General features: G+C 34.6%; 1 protein-coding gene across 2 annotated transcripts; it reads left to right on the top strand.

Annotated features, from left to right (window-relative positions):
* The first annotated feature begins 1,119 nt into the window (after positions 1-1,119).
* On the top strand, positions 1,120-21,799 carry LOC113234633 (large neutral amino acids transporter small subunit 1). 2 transcript variants are annotated; one of them, XR_003310804.1, is made up of 6 exons: positions 1,120-1,399; positions 5,820-6,038; positions 10,806-11,076; positions 13,436-13,760; positions 19,706-20,163; positions 21,491-21,799. XR_003310804.1 is itself a non-coding variant. In XM_026470002.1 (5 exons), exons 1-5 carry the CDS (start codon positions 1,120-1,122, stop codon positions 20,096-20,098), a joined length of 1,488 nt encoding a protein of 495 aa, XP_026325787.1. In that variant the 3' UTR covers positions 20,099-20,187. The 2 variants fall into 2 exon arrangements, 1 of the variants encoding a protein (XP_026325787.1); XM_026470002.1 differs by lacking the exon at positions 21,491-21,799 and having other exon boundaries at positions 19,706-20,187.
* Positions 21,800-24,809: the final 3,010 nt, after the last annotated feature.

Genomic DNA, 24,809 nt, shown 5'->3' with positions numbered 1-24,809 from the left:
TTCTTAACTTTGTACAATTTCCTTACAAGTAATAATGGATAACACAATCTTATGTATGACAATGAATTATATTTTTTTATTGTTTTGGTCATTAGTTGTGTTTTATAATTTCCTACTTTAAAACCTTAAAACGTATTATTTATTTAGAGTAGTACAGACTTATAAAAACACTGTCATTGACCCCTAACTAGTGTAATATATAATAAATGAATTGCCTATATCCTGTGTCGTTTAGTTATAAGACTATTTCTCGTGTAAGGAAGACAATGTTCTCTCTGTATCACTGTGTCTCTATATCGGTATCACAAGTGACATTTTATTAACAACGTCGCATTATTTTACGTATTATTAGGTGCAACTAAAAACTATGCCAAAAGTACACGTGGTTTAATAAGGTGCGACAGAGATGACAAAACAGTTCAAACTTGGCAGTGAATTCTCATAGGCATTTGGAAAGCTGAATGTGTGTTTGTGTCAAATGCAAACGGTTGGTTTTACAACGCTTCTCGACAGCACGAAAGTTGTTTTAAATATAAGTTATACGACCGGTGGCGGCGACGGCCGACGAGCGGCAGATGCCCGCGCCAGCGCCGCCGGGGAGCCTGGTTAACTCGCAGTTAAGCAATGTGAATAGTAAAGTTGGCACGCGCAAACGTTTCTTTGTCGCCCCACCGCGTATTATACTTCGAAATCATCAAATACAATTAAGATAAATCCGGCCTCTTTCTACACATTTACCATCACAAATTTATTCTCTGTTTATTGTATATAAAATACAGTTTTTATTAAAGTTACTTTGAAGTGATGAATATTTTAACCTATCCGTAAGTTACAAACATATTGTACTGTATCAACTAGAGTTATTGTTTTATTCGATTCGAATGATTCGAAACTTCTCAATTGATGGGGATTTTATGGTGTTCCCACGTGGTGTTATTTGGCACTACCTACTGTTAGCAGTCAGAATGATGCAATGTTTGTATACCGGTGGCTCAGAAATTCAGTAGTTTGAATACTAACTAACATGTGGTCCTTCATTTAACTAAACCAATATTGAAATTCGTGCACTTGTGAAAGTTTAGTTAGTAGTTTGAAGTGTATCTGAAAAATATATTAAAAATGGCAAAAGTCGCAGCTTCGGAAGGATTGACGCCGAAGGCGATGGAGGTGGGAGGCGGAGAAAGCTGTGACAAGGAGTCGAGCGAAGGAGTTCGATTGAAGAAAGAATTGGGACTTACGAATGGAGTGGCAATCATAGTAGGGGTAATTGTCGGGTCAGGGATCTTCGTGTCTCCCAATCTCGCACTCAAACATGCCGGGTCCAAGGGTATGGCCCTCATCGTGTGGGTACTATCTGGCTTCCTGTCTATGATCGGTGCACTCTGCTATGCAGAATTAGGTAAGTTTATCAAGATTTAGCAGTCGTAAAGTGTCATCCACTTTCCGTTTTAATTAACCTGAGACCCGGGTCATAAGAATTTACATCAGCATCTACTAATGAGATCAAAATAAATTGGCGTGCCATATCGATTTTTGTTATCTAAAATTTTCATTAAAGCTTGTTACGATTTACATATCTCTACAGGTATGATATTCTAGGAATATACTTACCTACCTATGTGTTTATCGGCCCTTTAAAATTGATGAACTGATATAGTGCAAAAAAAATTAATTAATTAATTAATAATAAATGTTATTAAATAACACATTAGTTTTTGGTTAACCACTAAATCTCATCGTAACTCATCAGATTATGTCGCAGACTCTGTAAATTATTTAATTAATAAATACTATACACTTACAAATATGAAATAACACGCCACTGAAGATCATTGTTTGTTTTTCATCTTTATAATAATAATAGTATAACGATGTCTGGATCGTCGTTATTACATTAAATTTCAATTTTTCTCCCATTTCAATATCCATAATACCTTATTCGCACTATGGCACTTATAAAAATTGCCACAACGCGTTGTGACTAAATAAAAAATGCCACAAACATCATTCCGTTTCCTAACGATGGAATATTACTTAACTACATTGTTTTTCAAATGAATGTTGAAAGTCTGATTAATATTTGTAATGGGAAAATAATACAAAACCTGAAGAAACTATCGCAAATAGTATATTTTAAAGATTCAAAACGAAAATTATGTAAATTTTACTGAGTGGCGTTCTGCGTCAAGTATGTATGAATTTGGACCTTTTGGAACGTCGACAAATGCAAGACTTTCTTCTGTTACTGCCTAATCGTTGGCATTCTCGATCGTAATTAACCTGCAACATACGTCGAAATTGACTGGCCTAAGCCTAATTAAAGAATAATAATAATAACGTTCAAAATAGGTACCTATGCTTTTTTTTTTATTAAAAAATATGTGCCCATTTGCGATCCTTCTCACCTGGTGGAATGTGACGATGTGGTCGATGATGGAGCATGCACACCTAAATAATGCCTATTCACTCTCGTCTTAAAAATGTCTAAGTTATGCCGTTCAGGGAACATGTCTAACTCATTTACTTATTTAGTTCGTATGCCTTAAGGTGCAGCATAGAGGGTCAAAATAAATTTATTTATCACCATGTATTTCAATGTATCTACTGTAACCTATGTTGACGAATAAATATATTTTAATTTGAATGTCTGCTGGTAGGGAATTCCAGTTTAGCCAATTAAATGTGAAAGAGAAACGCTTCGTGCCAATCCTTGTAATATCCACAACATGAAAAGGGGTGACGTGAAAAGGGGAACACGAAATGCCTTAATATAGGCAATCTAATTGTAATAATACAACACTGTTCCACAGCTCGTTCTTGACTCAAAAGTACCTTACATACACCATCGCTCTTAGACGACTGTTATCATGAATAATTACTTAGTTAGAGGACTATCTATACTATTTTTTACCGCGCATACATAAAGACGTTAATGTTGTAAAATTCGCTTCACTGCCATGTGTAGTTTGGGGTAAAAATGTAGAACGATTTAGACCACCCAAAGTTGTGTACTGTTTGTTAGTGTTAGTAACAAATTACACAGAATGTGGTAATTTAATTATTGCTAGCAACACCAGAATTTCCTCTTCTCTATCGCTATTCAAACGTTGTAATTCTGTGCGTGTTTAATAAACTTTAAAAATGCACGTCATTAACATAAAAAATGTCAGGGTGTTTCAATCTCATACCGTCGTAGGTGAGTGATTGAGTGAGTTTTTATGGGGCCAAATGAACACACGATAATAAAGGACAACTCTTGATTTTCCTGCGGAAATCCTTATCGTAGAACTAACAACTCGCTTATACTCAATAATAACCACGTTTTGATTGTTCCAAACACAAATTCTTTTAGTGCCTGCTACAATTTTTTAATAAGGTTTTATAACTGTTTATCTACACACATATCATAAACTCTCTATATATATGTTCAAAAACCGCAAATTACGACCAGCATAAGGCTCAATTCACACTGGCGCAGAGTCGAAGCGTCGCGTCGCTTCGCGTCCTGTTTTTCAACAACACCGCCTGGCGACGCGCGACGACGTTCGCATTAGTGCGCCGGGAGCACAGTGTGGTCGGCGTTTGACGCCTCACTGCGCCCAAGTAACGCGCGTCGACATTCGATTCCATATTTGCATAATACTAATTTGTACCTTAATAATGGGAAAATAGAGATGAATATGCTATAGGCGAAAAGTATGACGTATCGCGACGGTTCGACTCTGCGCCAGTGTAAGTTGTGACTAAAGATAAACTGTTTTGTTAGAACAAATTTCTTATCTGTGAAAATGTTATTATTGCTTCAACATCGAATTCGATGTTATTATTACATTCAAATTTCGAACATCTCTGAAAAACAAAATAATTTGATTTGACCTCAATTCTAACATCAGTCGAGATGAAGTTTTATTCGAAATGAAATGTCAATAGCAAACAATTTTGACAATTTCACGTTACTTGAATTCGAATGATATGATAGTTGGGGCCGATTCTAGTTTATCTATGAATCAAAAATAAAAACTGCGATTGTGTGATATGCGTGAGAAAAGTATTTATTTGCCGCCATTTCGCCAGTCGGAACACGCGGTTCCTGAACACATCACAGAGAGCTTATAATATGTGTGTAGATAAAGCAGTGTATGTAACTGTACATAATCAGGTATTAAAACACTCATGTGATGTTTTTTGATGTACACACCCACACTCGTATTTTAATGCCTTTTATTATGTAACAGTCACATAAACTACTATTATTTCACACAGGCATTTATAACACAACTCTTAAAGTTATGGGAGTTGATTGGTTTGCTTATGTTGTGAGAGAACCCGCCGTATTTTTTAAAATTAGATTTATAATAAGTATTGGAAATGGCGTCCACCATAAACATCCAAGACAAGTCACGCTAAATCAGATTTTTTTTCCTAAATTGTATTGTATTACGTTATGACTGAACCGAAGACAAAAGTTATAGAATCATTCGGCTCAAGTGTGTGCACTTTTGTAATTTAGGGCTTCACATAAAAGTATTACTTTCAAGTAACTCATTTATTTGGCTCTAAATTTAAATAAAAACTTAAAACACACGGATTTTTTCCCATATATAAACGATTTAAAATCAGAACGCGTTCACTTGACTCGCATTGCGGAAAATTGCGCACCCTTATGGGGTAGGTAGAAGCACATGGAGTATTTCAGTATTGTCATTGCATTGCTTGCTCATGGTCAAAATAAATGTAATAATAATAAAAAGTATTCTTTATTAAAAAACCTAAATATGTTCGAATTGTATTGTCGATATTACTTACTATATGTAATATAAAAATATTAAAAAATAGAAAAAAATAATACCTTATCACCTTAGAAACTGGTGTAAGTTCGGGTTTTTTTCTTATATAATTCAGTAGCATGACGTTATGACACTGAAATATAACATAAAAGCATGTTAAAATATTGTACAAAAAAATAATAGACGAAAACATTACTAGCGGGGCAATGGTACGCATGCGCACACTTAGGTACCCGCGCGGAATTGCAAATGAATGATCGCAAAATATTTGAAACCGAATATAACCTGAAACTATTTTTTATAAATATAACGTAAAAACATAATTGAAAAAAAAAACAAGTTTTAAAAACGATTACGAGATAAAACATACAGGTGCTCATGTACACTGTTTTTTGTGATTCAAAAATCTGGATGTAGACAACGAAAACAGATTTTTGCTTAAAACAGTTGCCTGAAATCTGAACTAATTAGTCACTTGAGAGCCTTAACTGACCCAAACAAACTGCCTACTCCTCTTTATCCGTGCCGGTGACATACATATAAAGCTCCTGCACAGACTTACTCACTGCGCTCAGTAATACCAAATGACTCTACTCCTAGTTAATTAATATCTGTTTCAATATCGATATTGAAACAGATATTAAGATATCGATATAAAGCTCGAACTTTACGTTTTAATTTATTTGAATAGATAAAAGTAGTTTTTGTTGTTTTTACTCATTTACTTCTTTTTTCCCTTTTCAATATGGCACCGTTTACAATAATTGCCATGAGTGTCGTTGATGTCATTTCTATGATAACGAGCTACACGGCATTAAGCACCTGCCAAACCATTTAACGGTTTGATGCGTTCTATACCATCTCATTTTTTACGGTCACTCGATTCTTTCAAGACGTAGTTACATACAAATACATGTGAAATAAATACCCCTTTTTATCATAGTCGGATAAATAAAGAAATGTATGACTTTGTAATCCAATTCTTATGCCTTAATCCATCAATCGCTACACGGACAACGTAAACAATTTCAGGTACAATGATCCCCAAATCTGGTGGGGATTACGCATACATCGGCGAAGCATTTGGAGCTCTCCCGTCTTTCTTGTATTTGTGGGTAGCGCTACTGATTCTAGTTCCCACTGGAAATGCTATCACGGCGCTGACATTCGCACAGAACATCCTCAAACCTTTGTGGCCTGAATGCGAACCGCCCATCGATGCAGTAAGACTTATTGCTGCTGTTGTCACGTGTAAGTATTTCTTTGCTTTTGATACTTTAAATAAAAAGGAATAACTTTGATTCAGAACCTCGCCATGTTAAGGAATTTACAATAATCGCTATTTAGCTACCCATCACTAAAAGTTACTCGTCAACCTGTAAATACTCCAGATTTCATGACATAGATAGTTAGAATATGTATAACTCTACATAAGCGCTTTTTATGTACGTATATTGTAGAGAAACAATAGCTTCTAAAGTTGTATGATTATGTATAATATATAAATATTGAATTCAAATTCTGGTACAGCTATGCCAATTAGTAATATAAGGTCAAAATATCTGCAAAGTTTAAATCATCACATTCTTTCACTATCACTTGTTTAACTCTAAGTTTATTACAAGTATTGCAATAAATGAATGAATGAAAGGAACCTATCGCTTTCTTGTTAATTTTTTTCTCCATCCATTAATTGGAAATTAGTAGAAAAAGAAAACTCAATAGGTATAAAATACATTGTCTATTCAATATTCAATGTAATTTGAACTGTCGAATTTATTAATTCCATAGATAGAAGAAACGTATAAGATAGTAGAGTATGGAACTCGGTCTGACGTGAAGTTAATACGTAGGAATGTAAGATGTTTTCTTTGTCTATTATTCAGTCTAAGAAGAAGGTACTTTGTTGAAGCCAAATTTACTTTTTAAGAATTTTTAAAATGTTATCGTCAATTTCGTTTGCACTCTACACACATCGATGCAACTCTTTCGCATCTGAAACCAGAACCTGAACTCATAAATTAAGAAACGAGTTTTTTTGTGAAATTCGAAAAGCCGTTACTTTCTCTTTAAAATATATCTGCGTTTTGGATTCCAAGAAAAGATTCACCCGCATTTTGTCTAATCTATGTATATGTCCTTTATTGATTCCATTATTATTCATCCTATTGCTATAATTTTTTTGTGAGTAATGACCACACCCGCTCCACTGTCATGGTCAGGCGTGTCGCTTACCACCAGGCGCACGACTTGTCCCAGCACTTGGTATCATAAAAAAGTTTCTGAATATTCTGGAATTACGGCCATCTAATCCGATTGCAATAAAACTTTTATGACTTGCTGTGCTCACGCAAAAGTTTTTAAAGTATTAGATCCCATTACTTGCCACGGGCCCTCCAAGTATAGGCGTGAGGCCATAGTCCGCCACGCAGCCCAATGCGGTTTAGCCCAATAGGTATTTCACACGGTTTTCATGGATGCCGAGTAATGTTTGATTTAAAATTAAAGATATGTTCTGATTTCTGTATTGTAAGTATTTCTAATTGAAATGTTTACATGTTCCTAAAAAGCGAATTAAGTTACCATTTGTTGAAGACCATTAATTAAATCATCGCCTGTTCCTTAAAAAGTATTCCTAGTGTTTTCATTTAGGTACTATATTCCTGCTTTTATTGAGTAGGTCATTCAACTCATAAATCTGTGTGTTCTCAAGTCAAGCCCCTTATGGGACCAGGATATACGCACACGTGATATTTTATATCAGAATGCTTCCTATGTATCATTTTAAGAAGGAAATCATATACGAGGTCTCAAGAGTGTCTCTAGGACACAACAGGCACGGAACTGGGAATAGTTTGAGGCCCTAATTTGAATATAGTAATGTACAATCTTGTAAAATAGCTGAGAAGGAAAGCATACGAGGTCTCAAAGAGTGCTTCTAGGCGGTAACAGGTACGGACCTAGGACTATTTTGAGGCTCTAACGTGAACATAATAATAGTTATTATCATATAAAAACCTGGAAAATCAACTGAAATATTCGTTACAAATAATAGTTTATGGCAATAATAAATAAAATCAGATTAGTAAAAACATGAAAACAAGGCATTAAATGAAAATTAATACGTACAATAAATTACCAGTTAGTGTACCTGACTTGGAAAGTCTGCATTCAAAGAAAAACTATAAAAATCACGCTTTTTATGAAATCAACGAATTTGGATGGATTAAACTTTAAATGAATTATTGCTTAGGTACTTAAAAAATCGTGATCAAAAAAGTTATTTTTCGATTTGTATTGAAACAGTTTATTTAATTGAGTAAGTAGGTATATAAGTGCTTACTTTTACTATCAGTTTTGGCAAAGGTATGTCACTAACTATAACTGACCCTATAACAATGTAAGTGCTTAATATAATCTCGGTTCAGTACTGTTTGTTGCCGCGTCTTTATTGCGCGGGTTGGCTACGGCGCGGCCGGCCGTGCTGATTGCGCCTGACAGGATAATGAGGGCTTCCTCCCGCATCGCGCTGACACACACTCGTGCAGAATTATCTTGCAAATACACACCTACTATAAGGGCACTTAATCACTTGTGACCAACCCTCGCGCCTGGTTTACACTAGCTAATACAAAACATACATATTCATCGAAATATTTGCTAACGTTGAATCCATATGAAGCTTAAACTGTCGAGATGATATATTTATTCATTCAAATTGAATACGTAAGTCGTCTGTCGTCTCCGTCAGCCTTGAAGTCTGCTCCTCTTAACACTCGAGTTCATTGTTATCCGTTTATCCGGATACCTATGTCGTAGTAGCATAGTACCACCTATCTATTGTTGGCTAACGACACGAATAAAATCAACACAATTCTCATCTTTTTATCAAGAAAATTGTGTGGTAGTAATGCGTTTTGTAATTTGTTTTCGTATGGTGTTTTAATATTTCATTATAACAAAACAAAAAATACATCGATCAAGTCGCCATTATTATTTCTTTTATTTGAATTGATTTGGTTTAATTGAAATTCATTGCGTATCGAATGTTATATTGCAATGTAATAAAAAGGTTTGTTCTCAAATTAAAAATTATTGATGTAAGAACATTAGTAAGAATGAAACAATTTGTTTCGTATCTAAACCGCGTATATTTGTTTTTTTTTTTCAAACAAACCAACGAATATGTACGAAAAGTATGGGACTTGTAAGCATACAAGTCCCATAATCACAGCTGACTCGGTTCACAGCAACTTGAATGCCAAAAAGTTGGTTTCATTTTCAAAGTGTAGCGAATAATGGCGAAAACTTAAGAACTCGAAACATTAGTAAGGACAAAAAATTACAATATTAGTATGTTATAATAATATATCGAGCCATTACCGCCGACTTAGTGTAAACGACAAAGAGATCGTTTACAGAAGAGGGTTCATTAAAATATTTCTACATATAAATCTAATACCAAACTGAATTTTATTATATAGGGTTTTTCAACAAGACTTTTGTTTTGTAAATCTAAATAGAACAATAAATTTAGATGACAATGATTCAAATTTTTAGTGTGTTAAATAAAGTAAGGTTTGGCAATTATGAATGAAAAATGATATCTGATAAATGTTCACCATGACCACAGTTACAGATGTCGATCCTTTCATCAAAGATTTTAATCACTTTTTGACAAAATGGCGGGTCTATTTCGTTAATCACTTTACGAATGTTGAGTTTTCAGGCTGTAATCGATTCGATTGGCTCCGTATAAACTCTGTCTTTAACATAATCCCATAAAAAATAATCCAACGGTGTTAAATCACATGATCGAGCTGGCCACTTAACGGCTGAATTTCGTGAAATTATGCGATCGGGAAATTTGGTTTGCAATAAATTAATTGTTTCGGTGGCTGTGTAACTTGTGGCACCGTCTTGTTGAATCCACATGTCAGTGATATCCATATCATAAAGAATAGGCCAAAATTGAGTTGTTAACATCTCGATAGCGTAATCTATTGAACATAACCGCATTTCCAGCCGAATTTTCGAAAAAAGACGGCACAAGTCACACAGTCACCGAAACAATGAATTTATTGCAAACCGAATTTCCCGATCGCATAATTTCACGAAATTCAGCCGTTAAGTAGCCAGTTAGATCACGTGATTTAACACCACTAGATTATTATTTATGGGGTTATGTTAAAGACAGAGTCTATACGGAGCCAATCAAATCGTATACAGCCTTAAAACTCAACATTCGTGATTAACGAAATAGACTTACCTATTTCGGCCGCCAAGCGGTAATGTTAGCATTACTGTGTTCCGGTTTTGAACGGTAAGGGTGCTGGTGAAATTACAGGCACATAGGACTTGTCAACTTATGTCTCAGGGTAGTGGGGTGCAGTGGCAGTGCCCTTCAGATCTTTGCGATTTAAAGTTCTGAGTGGCACTGCAGCTGTTATGAATAGACGTGTAGCTTACCATCAGGTGCACGACTTGTTCGTCCCGTCACGTAATATTATATATAAAAAAACAAGTTTTTTGCGACATTGTTCGGAAATCATAAACAAGATGTTTTTAATAAACAACGAAATAATTATTACGTCGGTTGCGATAACAAGTGGTGTCGCTTACGTTATCATTTTTTAATACTGATTCTGTCGGTTCCACTCAAATATTAAAAAAAACTATTGATATAACGACAAACTTTACTTTTGCTATAGTTTCTATTGATGTAATTTTAGCGAGAAATGTCGACGCACAAGGGCGCGTTGTATTAGATTAAAATTATTTGCAATAAAAATGCTCTTTAGGTAGAGATGTCGCTTACGATAAGTCGGCTCGATATTATTTAAAGGCTGTCAAGTTGTTCTTGATGCTGGCTGTAGTTATCGGATTTTGATTCAATGTTCACGTTTACAAGAAATAAGAAACTAGCTGTCTATAACTATTTTGTAATTTCACATATCGAATAACACTTAACAATAATATATTGCCCACGAGTAATAAAAAAATCACATCTTATTTCAGGTCTTCTAACAGCAATCAACTGTTTCAACGTAAAATGGGTGACGCGAGTACAGGATACTTTCACGGCAGCCAAGATGCTTGCTCTGTTAGTTACATTCTTTGCCAGTCTTTGGTACTTATTCTCAGGCCACACAGAGAATCTTCAATATATGATGAAAGGAACAAACATCAACCCTGGTAATGTCGCTATAGCATTCTACACCGGCCTTTTCTCATACTCGGGGTGGAATTATCTTAACTTTGTTACAGAAGAATTGAAAGAACCGTATAGGTGAGTTTAAATGCGTTTTTTTTTTTCAAAAACTTTCCTAGAACTAGCAGTATAAAGACAAGTAACTTCATGCAAACGTAATTGCGCGCTTTGTATGTGTGCGCGCCTGACGCGCGCCTAGCACGAACGCACATATTCGCATAATCTCGCGATGCACTTGCGTTGCATAGCACTGGTCGTCCTAATGGGTATTTCAGTATTATGCGACTATGTGCGTCCGTATACGGCGCGCGGCGGACGCGCGCACATACAAACTGCCATATTGCTTTGTACGGAGTTACCGTACATTTCTTGTTTTACTGTGGCCTTAATGTTAGGGCTTTAGACCAAATCGATTATTTCGTAACGTGATAGACGTAAGCACTAAAGCGTGCTCTGTCAGCATACCTATTTGGGCACGATTTTATAAAGCAATCAGTTCTATATCAACTGCACAACAGTAGCGTAAAGGTACCTCTAAAATTGCAACTATAGCGTTTTTTGCTACTTTTGACTAAGAATGAACCAATGACTGTATGCTTTACATCAAAAGATCATTATTTATTTCCAGTTGTGTCCATGAAGCATAAAACGTTGAAATGTTATTTTAGTCGGCCTTGATTAAAGTAAATAGGCGTCAAGGTATGAAATTGCCGTATTATATAAGAGAACGAATACATACAAAAAATGTTTAAGAAAAAAAAAAATATTTAATCAAAATAATGTGCACCCATGATACTAAATCATCTTGTTGGAAATTCATTTGCTGTAAAATAATGAGGAACAGGAGTCCACAAAAAACACATTCTAGTGATTTACAGGAAATAAATTTATTTGTAGATAAATAACTAAATTCCGGAAAAAAATGGTGGTTGGTAGGAGCCAAGTCAGATAAATATGGAGGGGGACAAGAGCGTCAGATGCAACTCCTGTAAGGTCCGGCACCCACTGACTCGGTAGGGGATCCTTCGGCGTCTTACATAGGAATTTTAAAAAAATGCTTTTTTTTCTCCAAAGTGTCAATTAATATTATTGAAGTTGACATAAAACCGAATTTAATAGTTTTACCTACTTACTTCACCGCTCCAATATAACAAAAAGTGGTCTTAAGAAATTTCAAAAGAAATTTCTCAATACTGTTAAGAGCTGTAGAGCTAAAACTTATTAAGTATTGTTACGATAGTGATTCCATGTCATTTGACGTTGACCCCGCCGTTCTCTTTGAAAAGATAAGGTTTAATAAAAAAATGCAATATTAAACAACTTTAATCCATTAAGTTAATGTATTTTTATAATTATAATAATAATAACATTGATATTGGTCTAAGTTATAACTTTTTTATCACACTTTTCTTGTTTTAAATCAGTATAAGAAAATGTATAATTTAAGCTAATATCTAAATATGTTATAATATTATTATAATTATAAAAATACGTTACTGAGTGGATTAATATTGTCTAATATTGCATTTTTCTTAGTGATTCAAAGCACTGATTACAAATTACCTATCTCTGCCGCCAAGCAGTGATGTGAGCATTACTGCGTTTTGGTTTTGAAGACTATCTAAGGGTTCTGGTGAAATTAGAGGCACATAAGACTTGTCAACTTATGTCTCAGGGCGACTGACGCAGTGGCAGTGCCCCTAAGATCTTTCTTCTTCCGACCCGTCACTTGGTATCATACAAAGAAACTTATATTACTTTTATTAGACTTAATTAGTATGACATAAATGATTCTGTCGTAAAAAATGCGACTTCCTCAAAAATACCATTTTTTTATACAAATGTAAGTGCGTATTTGACCTCCACATCACCTGATGGAAAGTGACGATGAGGTCGACGATGGAGCATGCACATCTAAATAATGCCTATTCACTCTCGCCTTGAAAAGGTCTGAGTCAAGACAGGGAAATTCACTCCATAGCCGTTCGCCATATGAATGAGGTAGCGTAACGATTCGTGTGAATTTTTGGAAAATGCACAACATACGGGTGGAATCTAAGCCTACGTCTAGTCCCTAATAATATATAAAATAATGGAAAGGGGAAGGCGGAATTAAATCGTGTGATTCCTTCGCACACTCTCCGTGATATATCTTGTAAAATACAGATAAGCAGCAAACTTTACGGCGGTGTTCAAGGCTCTGCAGCTTCGCCTCTACTATTCCGATAAGCCTCTTGGCACGCTTGTCTATTGAATTCAAAGTGGCCAGTTGGTATGTGGCAGAGCCATCCCAAAGGTGGCAACAGTACTCCATACACGATCGGACTTGCGCTTGATAGAGCTGAAGCAACTATCCCGGTGCAAAGTAACGCCTCCATGCCAAGCTTCCTGGCTGCATTTTAACCATAATTAACCACCAAACTTTATTTCGTTCCAGAAACCTGCCACGAGCGATTTGCATATCCATGCCAGTGGTAACACTCGTATATACTCTGACGAATGTAGCGTACTTCGCGGTACTGACCAATGATGAGATCCTGTCCACCGAAGCTGTCGCCGTTACCTTCAGCAAGAAAATCCTCGGTGTCATGTCATGGATTATGCCATTGTTCGTCGCTTTATGTACCTTCGGGTCTTTGAATGGAGCTATATACGCCTCGTCTAGGCTTTTTTTCGTGGGGGCTAGAAACGGCCATTTGCCCTTGGCTATATCTATGATCGACATTCGTAGACTTACGCCTGTGCCTTCACTCATATTTATGGTAAGATTCATTTTTTATATATTTTTTTTATATAATCGTATATTGTACAGAGCAGACACAATTCGCAATTTAACAAAAGGAAAGCACACAAAAGGAGCTGCTAATTTGTTAAAGAAAATCTTCCCGCAGACCTAAGTACAGGACATAGCAACTGAAATAAATGGACTTGCGTGCACAACAAAACAAAAATCATATGACAATAGTAGTTTATGTGACTGTTACATAATGAAAGGCTTTAAAATACGAGTGAGGGTTTATGAAACGAGCCGACAGACGAATTTCATAAAAACATCTCACGAATGCTTTAATGCCTAATTATGTACAATTACACATACTGCTTTATCTACTCACGTGATGTGTTCAGGAACCGCATGTTACGACTGGCGAAATGGCGTCAAATAAAAACTTTTCTCACGTACGTCACACAACCGTAAGTTTTATTTTTAATTCATAGACAAACTAGAATCGGCCCCAACTATCATATCGTTCGATATCAAGTAACGTGTGAAATTGTCAAAATTGTTTGCTATTGACATTTCATTTCGAATAAAACTTCATCTCGACGTATTCGATATAAGAATTGAGGTCCAATCAAATTGTTTTGTTTTTCAGAGATGTTCGAAATTTTTATGTAATAATAACATCGAATTCGATGTTATTAAGAAGCAATAATAACATTTTCACATATAAGAAATTTGTTGTAACAAAATAGTTTACCTTTATGCTGGTCGTAATTTGCGGTTTTTGAACACATTATAGAGAGTTTTGATTTATAGAGAGGTTTTGATATGTGTGTAGATAAATATATTTAAAATACATATTTTAAATATAATAAGTAAGAAATGAATGAATGCTCATTTTTAACAGATATGTAAAAAGGAAGAGGTGCGGTTGTTTTTTTTTGGTGTGTGTAACGCGATCACTCCGACATTTGTGGATCTATTTCGACGATTCTTTTTTTGTTAGAAAGGGGGACAAATTCCCAATAGTTCCACGTATTCAGTTCCACATGAAATAATTGTAAGTAGTGGGAATAAAGAACCTCAGTAGTAGTGGTCTTATTAAAATTTGAAGAAAATGCTCGACCTCTCAAGGTGGCAAATTTGGGGATGGATCCAGTTTATTGCACACAAACTTTCCATTAACCAATTTTTTTATAAAACTTGGCAAATACATATTATTTCACAAACTTTTTAGGTCGGTTCGTTTTTATAAAAAAAATTCTAATTATAAAAATACCTAACGCTTTTAAAAAAAACCTTCGCGAACAGTAGTAGGAAGTGTATTCCAAAGTCTGTCTGCATGAAAAGTGACGAAGTGAGAATAGAAATTGTATAACAAATCAAATGATTGCAAATAACTTTATACGCAACACGACTAGGCCATGTCCAATTTGTCAGCGTTTATACATAGTGCACAGAATAAAAAAATGTTTTTTTTTTGCTCGATATTACTTTTTTTTATAGGTTAAGTTTAAAAATTACCCGTCTGTCAGTCTTACATTCCTTTATAGGTACTAGTTTTATCGACTGGTTGGAAGTTGGAAAACTCAATGATGAGTTAATTTATGATATATTTTTTTTAGAAATGCGATAAAAAAATAAATATAAAAAAAATAAATTAAATATTATCCTATATACCCATATGATTAGTCGACAAAAATAACTATCGAGTTCTTACGTTTTTGCGATTGTCACACATAGGAAATGAAACATTTTTCCGGATTTAAATTGCGTAAATTTATTTTTTCAAAGAAACCTACGTTTCGGGCCCTTTACAGGTCCCATGGTCACGGTTGACGAGGTGGTACAGTCTTCAGTATTCAGTATTAATATTAGACATAACTGGTTGACATATGTCGGTGTATATGCATACATTATAACGCTTCTAACGGTTTTTTTTCTGGTACCTGGTTAGTTTTACAGAAAATAGTGTTTACTCTTATTAAAAACGTATTAAATAATGACAATGTTTTTAAATTATATTGTAAAATGTGCAAATTGAGTGCGTCAAAATTTTAAAAGACTAGTAAACGCTTAACTGGCAGCAAAGTAATATCTAAATACGCAATCAAGCTCGATTAAGTACGTACGTAAGTACCTGTACAATCTTTTTTAAATTGAACGTTGTGGACGGATATCGTGAATAGACGGATAAATCTGTTTAAATATCAATCTATAAACATATAAAAGAATAATAGAAATTAAAATCCTTCAGCTTTTTACCGGTAGGTTGAACTAAACGAGTTTAGTTCTTGTACCTTACGTTAGATGGCGCTACATGTATAGATTCATTTATGCACGGAACCTACCTTAACATTGTATATTAATTGAATATATACGTGCTGTTTATCGTAGTACATAGTTTGTATTGATGTTATATTAAAATTCAAAAAGTATTTATTTTTATAATCTATAGATAGTGCATAATAGCGGCTATTAAAACACTTGAGTAAACTAAAGGTCATACGAAATTGCGTACTTAACCATGGCAACCTATATATTTAGATAAGTTACAGTCTTTAAATTTATAATAAGAACATAAGAAAATATTTCATTATTATTGTGAATGATGAGGCGAATGGCTTTAATCACGTATTTAAAAACGAGTTAAGTATTTACTTAAATGAAATTAATTTAATTACAACAAGGTCTATAACATATAAATTCTGGATACTATTTTTCAAAATGCAAGTCTTAGGGTCATATTCTAGAACTCTACTCAACTCTCAAGTCAGGACTTGAATATGATTTAAAGCATTAGAAATCATACTGAAATCCTTGCCATTAGGGTCGTATTTCCAATGCTTGAAATGGTACTCAAATCCTAACTTCAGCATTGAGTAGATTTCTGGAATACGACTCTGAGAGTCAGTCGAGTTTTACGGAAAGAGATTTAAATAGTATTGACACTCTTTGAACCGCTAAATCCTTAGAGTTAAATTATCAGCCTATACAGAATTATTAAGGTATACAATTATCTATTAAGTACGATTACGACGTCCTAAAACTGAATGCACACGTTTTCATGGAACACATTGGTATGTTTAAAAATAGAATGTCCCTTTACCAAATATAAAACATCAAAAACCTTAACAAGTTACAATGTTCTAGCGAACTCATGAACAAAACAAAAAAAAATATAATGTCAAATATTATTATTATAAAATAGGATAAGAATACAATCTTCAACTTTTATAAAAGTCGAATAACACCGCAAGTTTGATTTTAGATAATAGTTCTGTAGAAAATATACTCCCGAACAAATAATTCGAGTCACCTTCCATTGTCAGTATTAATGCCCTAAGCTTATAAAAAAGTGTTTCATTCATCAAAAACTATTTAAGCATTTGGAACCTGGTATACTAAACGTCATTTCCGTATTCCGTATAAATTTGAGGGCAATACACAACATCGAGTATATAACCAGAAAGAGAGACGAAACATCATTTAATTTGTATGAAAACTATTCTGCCAAATCATTACTGTGACAACTGCGCTCCGATTGGTCAGCCCGGATCAAATTCAAATTCAAATTCAAAATAATCTTTATTTCATAGGTAAGCATTATTACACTCGAAATCATCACAATGGTTAAACTCTACCGCTCATTCGTAAGGCAGATTCCTCTGAGAAGACTAAGCAAGAAACTCTAGGGGTTGCTCTTTGTAAATAACATTTACAATTTTTTTTTTTATTTGAAACATCAGAGATCGAGACTACCTCCATGAGCTAAACGGTTTACTAGCACGGATTTTTATCATCCAAGTACGCAGAAGTTGTATAATAAATAACCTTCAGTATAAAGTTTTTGTTTCACTATAGTTTTAAACCTCGAGAAAGGCAAATTTTTATATCAACCGGAATCTTGTTATAGAAGCGTATACATTGTCCCTTAAATGATTTTTTAACTTTGTGAAGACGACTATCAAGAAAAGCTAGTTTATTTTTATTCCTCGTATTAATGTTATGTCTGTCACTATTTTTCATAAAGAAATTACTATTCCTTTTAACATAAACTACATTTTCATAGATGTACTGTGAGGCTAGTGTAAGAATGTTAATTTCCTTAAACTTATCTCACAAAGATACTTTGGGGCCCAGATTGTAAATTGCCCTAACTGCACGTTTCTGCAGGACAAAGATTCTATTGATATCGGTGGCATTACCCCAAAGCAAAATGCCATATGTCATTAGACTGTGAAAGTAGCTGAAGTAAACCAATCTAGCGGTTTCGACGTCTGAAAGTTTCCTTTTTTTTTTAATCGCGTACACTGCAGAGCCGAGCCGTTTTGATAACTTACTTATATGGGGACCCCATTGCAATTTAGCATCTAGAAATACAACTGTATCCACAATATTCAATTTTTCGTTTCTAACTACAATGTTTGTAACCGTCTCTCTAACATTGGGTAATGTAAATTTCACACAATTTGTTTTTTTCTCATCAAGAAGTGGGTTATTAACAGCAAACCAATCAACTACTTTAGATATAGCATTGTTCACATCGTCCTAGGAACATTGGTGCCTTTTAACTTTAAATAATAAGGAAGTATCATCAGCAAACAATACTATCTCATGTTTTATACCCTCCATAAGGCTAGGTAAGTCATTAATATAAACTAAAAACAAAAATGGGCCTAGAATTGAACCTTGAGGGATACCCATGTTAATTGCAGGCCCTGATGATCTCGTACCGTTAACATCGACCCTCTGTACCCTAACACGCAAATACGATTTAAGAAGGTCGAGATCACGTCCCGCCACACCATAATGGCGAAGTTTCCTGACCAGTGTAAATCCGAAACAATTGACGGGTATCGTCAATGAGTGTCGTCAATTGTTTCATTTCAAATCGACAAGTTAACTTGAGCTTTGCTATAACGGACGAAAATTGCAAAATTACATATTTAGTATTTAATTACCGATGAAATTTAATTCCGTTTGTTTTATAATTAGATGTTTTCTGTTTTCCCCCACACCACCAAATGAAACAGCACGCCATTGTTAGAGATATTATCTTTATTACAAAAACTACAGAATATTTTTGGAATATACGGAGACGTACATACAGGTCAGTTGTTGGCGCTTCTATATTTCAGGGCAAACGAGAGTTGATGTTTATCAGTGATGTATCACTGATGAGTTACTAGGAATGTATGGCCTTATTTCGTCTCTGTTTCTGGTTATGTAGTCGATGGCAAAACATAATAATAATTTTCTACCCCTATACCTGAAATTCTGTACCTATCACAGACTCTCTTTTAGAGTTGTGACACAAAATTCTATTGTCTATGGCACTAGCTACTAAACTGAAAAAATTCATTCATTATAATAAGTTTCAAAAAAAAAGAAACTCGGATTTTTGCTAATTAAAATATCAAATATGACGACACTACTTAAACGCTCTCTCTGTACTGATGACAGTATTTCAACCGGGACATAAATATTTATTAAAAAATGACTGGTTAAAATAAAGTTTTGTAACGAAACTTAATATCACTTATAAGCGGTACTCGGATAATAAATTACTCATTAGGTAACATACTTTCGATATCTGTTTAATGGTTTTTGATATCTCTTGGGTACATTTAACAAGTACATACAAAGGCTCAACTTACACTGGCGCAGAGTCGAAGCGTCGCGTCGCGTCCTATTTTTCAACTACAACGCATGACGATGCGCGTCGTCGCGCGATGACTTTCGCATTAGCGCGCCTGGATCACAGCGTGGTCGGAGTCTGACTCCTCACTGCGCGCAAGTAATACATGGCAACACAAATTTGTACCTTAATAATGGGAAAATATGAAATGAATATGCTATAGGCGAAAAACATGACGCGTCGCGACGCTTCGACTCTGCGCCAGTGTAAGTTGAGCCTTATTGTTTAAAGATTAATAGAAATAATTAATGAAAAGTAAATAATGTGTTTTTTTTTTGTTACAGTGTTTGGTAACGCTGGTGCTCCTGTTATCTCCGAATATAGAGTCGTTAATAGTCTATGTGACAGCTGTAGAAGCTATGTTCACTCTGAGCTCAGTATCTGGCCTTTTATGGATGCGCTACAAGCGCCCAAAAGCCTCTCGCCCTATAAAAGTTAATTTGGCATTGCCACTAACATTTCTTGTCATTTGCACGTTCCTTGTACTCTTCTCCTGCTTCATAAATCCCGTAGAAGTCGGCATCGGAATTGCATTTATTGCTTTCGGTGTTCCAGTGTACTGCGTCTTTATAAAGTGGCAAAATAAACCTAAATTGATGCAAATCCTATGCAACTCCTTTAATCTTTTCTGTTCGAAAATGTTTCTTAGCCTCCCTGAGGACTCTAAAGATTTATGATCACGTTTTATTCCATTTATTACATTATTTTTGACCTATTTATTTATTACTGAGCGCTGTGTTAAGCATAATAACCATGATCTGCCCCTGTAGCATGGCTACGCATAGTAGTCGCGACACACGCGATAAAATTGAAATAAGCGCGCGTTATTGGAAGACTCAATCCATTGACCTACCAATAATGGACATCGGGTTCGCGCTTAAAAGTGTCCGCATGTATAGGGCGTTAAAATCACATACAGAGCGTCAATCGCGCATCAGTCTTCGTTTGTTCGACTGCCAGCGCCTTGTATCATATTTTCACTAAACAAATATATTGTGTTATCATAGTTCTCATTTAAAAATGTAATTTTGTACAGTTTTATAGTATTTAATTTATATATAAATGAATCATAAATATAAATTACAATAGCACACAAAATAATCAAATAGCTAACTGTCCTTTTTCTACACATTGCATGCGCAAAAGTTAGAAAGAGACGCATTGTGTCAATTCTAAGAATCTTATATATAAACTTCTTGGTCATTTTCAATTGTTCGAACAACAAGCGATTGAAATATTTAGAACAAAGAAACTATAGAGTCGCTTTGATTTTAGTCTTATTTTTAAAATGATTTTTAATTAAACGTTAGCAATAACTAACAAAATATTGTATTAGAAGTCAGAAAATACATTTGCCCGAAATAACGTTAGCTCGACTTTTTATAATGTGAAATGTATTTTTTTAGAAAGATTACTAAATAAAAACTAATTTTGTCTTTGTAAAAAGCATTAAAATTACACGAAAGCGTAACGGTTTTATTATAAATCGGTTTTCGGAATTACGGATATTTGAGTTTACGTTTACTTGAATATCGGTACATTTCTTATAGTACACGCTTATCATTTGTACATAATGCTTAACATTTGTAGTAATATTTCTATGTATATATCTGCCCAACTCTTTATTATTTCTTTAAGTGAATTTGTGCAAAATTCGACATAATAATATATATAAAAATTATTTAATATTTACGATAAAGGCTACTCATTACTCTTGTGTTCAAGTAATTTTCAGTTGAAGCTAAATATGGTGCAGTTTCTTAAATTTCCAGTAGAAGCTGAATATGGTGTTTTTGGGCCCTTAAATTGTTGCAAGCAAAATTAGGCATTACTGCAATGACGTTACAATTCAAATTAAATGTTTTAGTTTTTTATATTTCGTTACATGTTACTACGTTTGTATAGATTAACTTCGGTCATTTTTTTCGTGGTTTTTGTATTAGATCCGACGTCTCCATTTGTCGGTAAGTCAATGGCTCAATCAGATCTAATTTAGATAGCCAATAGCGTGCGCTTATTTCAACTTTATCGCGCGCGTCGCGACTATCATGCGTAGCCATGCTACGGGGGCAGTTTAGTTTAAAATAATTATAAGACAACAATATTGATTCCTAAACTCATAGTTTTAAGGTATAATAAGTTTGGAAATATAATAAATTTCGTATAACACTTTAAGTGTAAAATAATTCTGTTAATCTGCTGACTCAACCTGTAGCTCCGTTGGTAGAGCATCGCTCCAGGTTTGGCATCGTCACAGGTTCGAGTCCTGTCAGATCAAGGAAGTTTCTTTGTGTTCGATCTTTGTATTATTGATAATTATAATTCTTCTTATTTGATTTTAAAATCGGGACTTAATCATGTATAAATAAACATATATTATTTACGTTTTGTTTTATACAATGTGTACATGGTAGTAAGCGACACGCCTGTCCATAACAGTTGTAGTGTCACTCAGATATTTTAATCGCAAAGAATTTAGGGGCACTGCCACTGCACCTGTCACCTTGAGACATATTTTGACAAGTCCCATTGCCTGTAATTTCACTAGCACATTATTACTTGGCAGTAGAAATAGGTAAGGTGGCTGTATTTCCCTGGATGAACCTTTCACAGGAGCTCTACTGCTATTAAAGCTCTTCTGCAACGTTTTGGACGTGTTGCAACGTCCACGGTCTTTTGAACCTTGAGTCCATTCGAGATCATGGACATTGCAACACGTCCGAAACGTCAAGGTGAATTAAATATCTTTATACACTGTGAAGTCCCAATTCTAAAATCTAAGAATGTGTGAAAATCATGAAAGTTTAAATCAATGCAATTGTAATTGTTTATTAAAAACAATATTTATATGACAAGAATATTGATTCCTAAACTCATAGTCTTAAGTCTTAATAGCTGTAAAACTATTATAAATTTCATATTACATACACTTTTAAATTCGTAGTTGTACTGATTGAAAGTGTACCTACTACCCAATGAATTTGTTTAATCAGATGTTAATACGTCATCTTTCTTTTATTAAGAATGTTGAATCCACAATAATATCGGAGCGAGGAGAAGCGGAAAAAACTGTATTGTTAGATCAAATGGTTTGAATTTTTGCTTTTAAATAACGGTCTTACAATAAATAGGCGCCTTGACGTCGAGTTGCGGACACCAGCCCGTTGCACCAAGTACCAAGTACAATAAATATATAATAAATATATAATATACACTTTAGGTATTCTCTAAAGAATGTGCTAATTTGTTACACGGTGGGTCGTAATTCACTCGATCATATAAAATCCTGAATGCAGGCTAAAATAAAAGTCTAAAACGAATTGTTTAAGAACAAAATATCTAACTTTGCACATAATTTTTATTTGTAGATATTTCTCTTTAAGTACCACATAGAACCTGCAAAATTTAGCAGGCTTACAACAGAAGTCTTATAGTTTTAAATTCACATTTAGCCCAAAAATTGTAAATTTGCCGGCACTTCGCTGATCTGCGTCGAAATTTATACGCCTATAAATAAATAATAGTACATTGTGTGGACGGTAAATAAGAAATTACTAACGAGAGTCTATTAGTTTAATAACTCAATTTGTGTATTTTTTTACCGTCCGCCATACATACAATGTTTTTCATCACATTTGCGAGGAAATAAATGCAATGTTTATTTCTTGTATGAATAAATAAGGTTCACAACAATTATGGATTTTGCAAATGGTGAGCGAGCTTGTAACTCTACCGTCTAATATTATCGATCGAGTTACAAGTATTCTAGAAGGTTGTAATATTTTTCTGTATCTAATGGAGCAATAAACATTTTTGACGTAACTTCGCTTATGCTATTCTACCATGAGGGGTGCGATTTGTTGATGTTATATTTAACAATATTGCTGCCTACATAGAGTATATACTCTTAAAATAACAGAAACACGATTGCTCGCGCGATCTCACGAGTGCCCGCACGGTCTCTCCCGAGCTCGCGATGGCTATTAATATCAATCGCGAGATCGTGGGGTACGTACGGTTTGAGATTTAAAAGAAGATGCTTTCATCTGATTCTGCTTCCGTTAACATATTTAATAATAATAATTTACGAAACATGTTCCTTCTGCCGCGTATTTATCGCTAGATAAATGAACAGCGCTGAATCTTCACTACCCACAATCACAGCGTGGGCTGGTGCGAGGTCGCAATGGCTCGAGCGAGTTATTCATGGCAATTTTTTTGGTTGAAATGGGCTGACGAGTTTTCTATTCTCGCCTAACTTCGTAACCGGAAAGAAAATTTTATTGAAATATCTGTAATAACAATCGAATGTTAATCGAATTTAGTAGTTGTAGAACTCCTTGTGAAATTGTTCGTTCAGGGTAGTACTGCCACTTTACCTATTTCTGCCGCCAAGCAGTAATGTCAGCATTACTGTGTACCGGTTTTGAAAGGTAAGGGTGCTGGTAAAATTACAGGCTTGGGACTTGCCAACGTATGTCTCCGAGTGACGGGAGTAGTGGTAGTGCCCCTCAGATCTATGCAATTGAAAGCTCTGAGTGGCACTATAACTGTTATGAACGGCGTGAAACTTACCATCAAGCGCACGACTTAGTTCGTCCTGTCACTTGATGTTATGAAAAAACAGAATGAAACTGATTTTTATGGAACTTTTATAGTGTGAAACTACGGACCCTTTATCATCTTCATCTCTCTCATTACGCGTTCCTATGAAGCGCCCTTTAATGACCTGATTTTTAAAGAGGTTCAACTAATATTTACCTTGGTATTAGTGCGTATAATACCTAAATTTCCCTCTATAAACTATTTTTCTCACTTTGACAGATTACACATTTTTCACACCTGACTTCCAGACCTCTGCATATTCTATTACACTGATAGCTTCTCCGAACTTTGGTCTACAATTTTTCCATAATTATGCATCATTTCATCAATTTCACTTTCTAAATATATTTATTATTATTATTATTATCTCCTTAATGACGGCCACTATATAGGCTTGGGCCAGTGTCAGTTTCGATCACAGACCACATAAATAATAATAATAATAATAATAATAATAAATTTCTTTATTTCCTCCACAAAATTTAGATGTAACCAACGAACAAATTTGATCTTATGAAATAGCAATTTGTGGAGACTGGTGCCTAAACTAGGATACCCTGTGTTTTAGGTCACCAGGACTCCACCTCCAGTAGATATGTGGCCAACATGGGTATAATAAAGTGAGAATACAGAATTTAAACAAATTTAAAATTAACTTGAAACTAATAAAACAGCCAAAAAATGAAGTAAACAAAAAGAAATTTTAAAATAAAAACAATGATAAGCATGCATTGAAGTGTGTGTGTGTGTGTGTGTGTGTGTGTGTGTGTGTGTGTGTGTGTG

This window comes from Hyposmocoma kahamanoa, unplaced genomic scaffold, assembly GCF_003589595.1.
Source record: "Hyposmocoma kahamanoa isolate Upper Pololo Valley unplaced genomic scaffold, ASM358959v1 102, whole genome shotgun sequence".
Lineage (NCBI taxonomy): Eukaryota > Metazoa > Arthropoda > Insecta > Lepidoptera > Cosmopterigidae > Hyposmocoma > Hyposmocoma kahamanoa.
Note: the sequence above shows the minus strand (reverse complement) of the source record. Positions and strands in the feature narration are given on the sequence as shown.

Bases quoted from the DNA above. Each gene is read 5' to 3' on its own strand.
- LOC113234633 (XM_026470002.1), top strand. From the start codon at position 1,120: ATGGCAAAAGTCGCAGCTTCGGAAGGATTGACGCCGAAGGCGATGGAG. The intron at 1,400-5,819 runs GTAAGTTTATCA...AAACAATTTCAG, and splicing joins ACTCTGCTATGCAGAATTAG to GTACAATGATCCCCAAATCT. The intron at 13,761-19,705 runs GTAAGATTCATT...TTTTTGTTACAG, and splicing joins TGCCTTCACTCATATTTATG to TGTTTGGTAACGCTGGTGCT.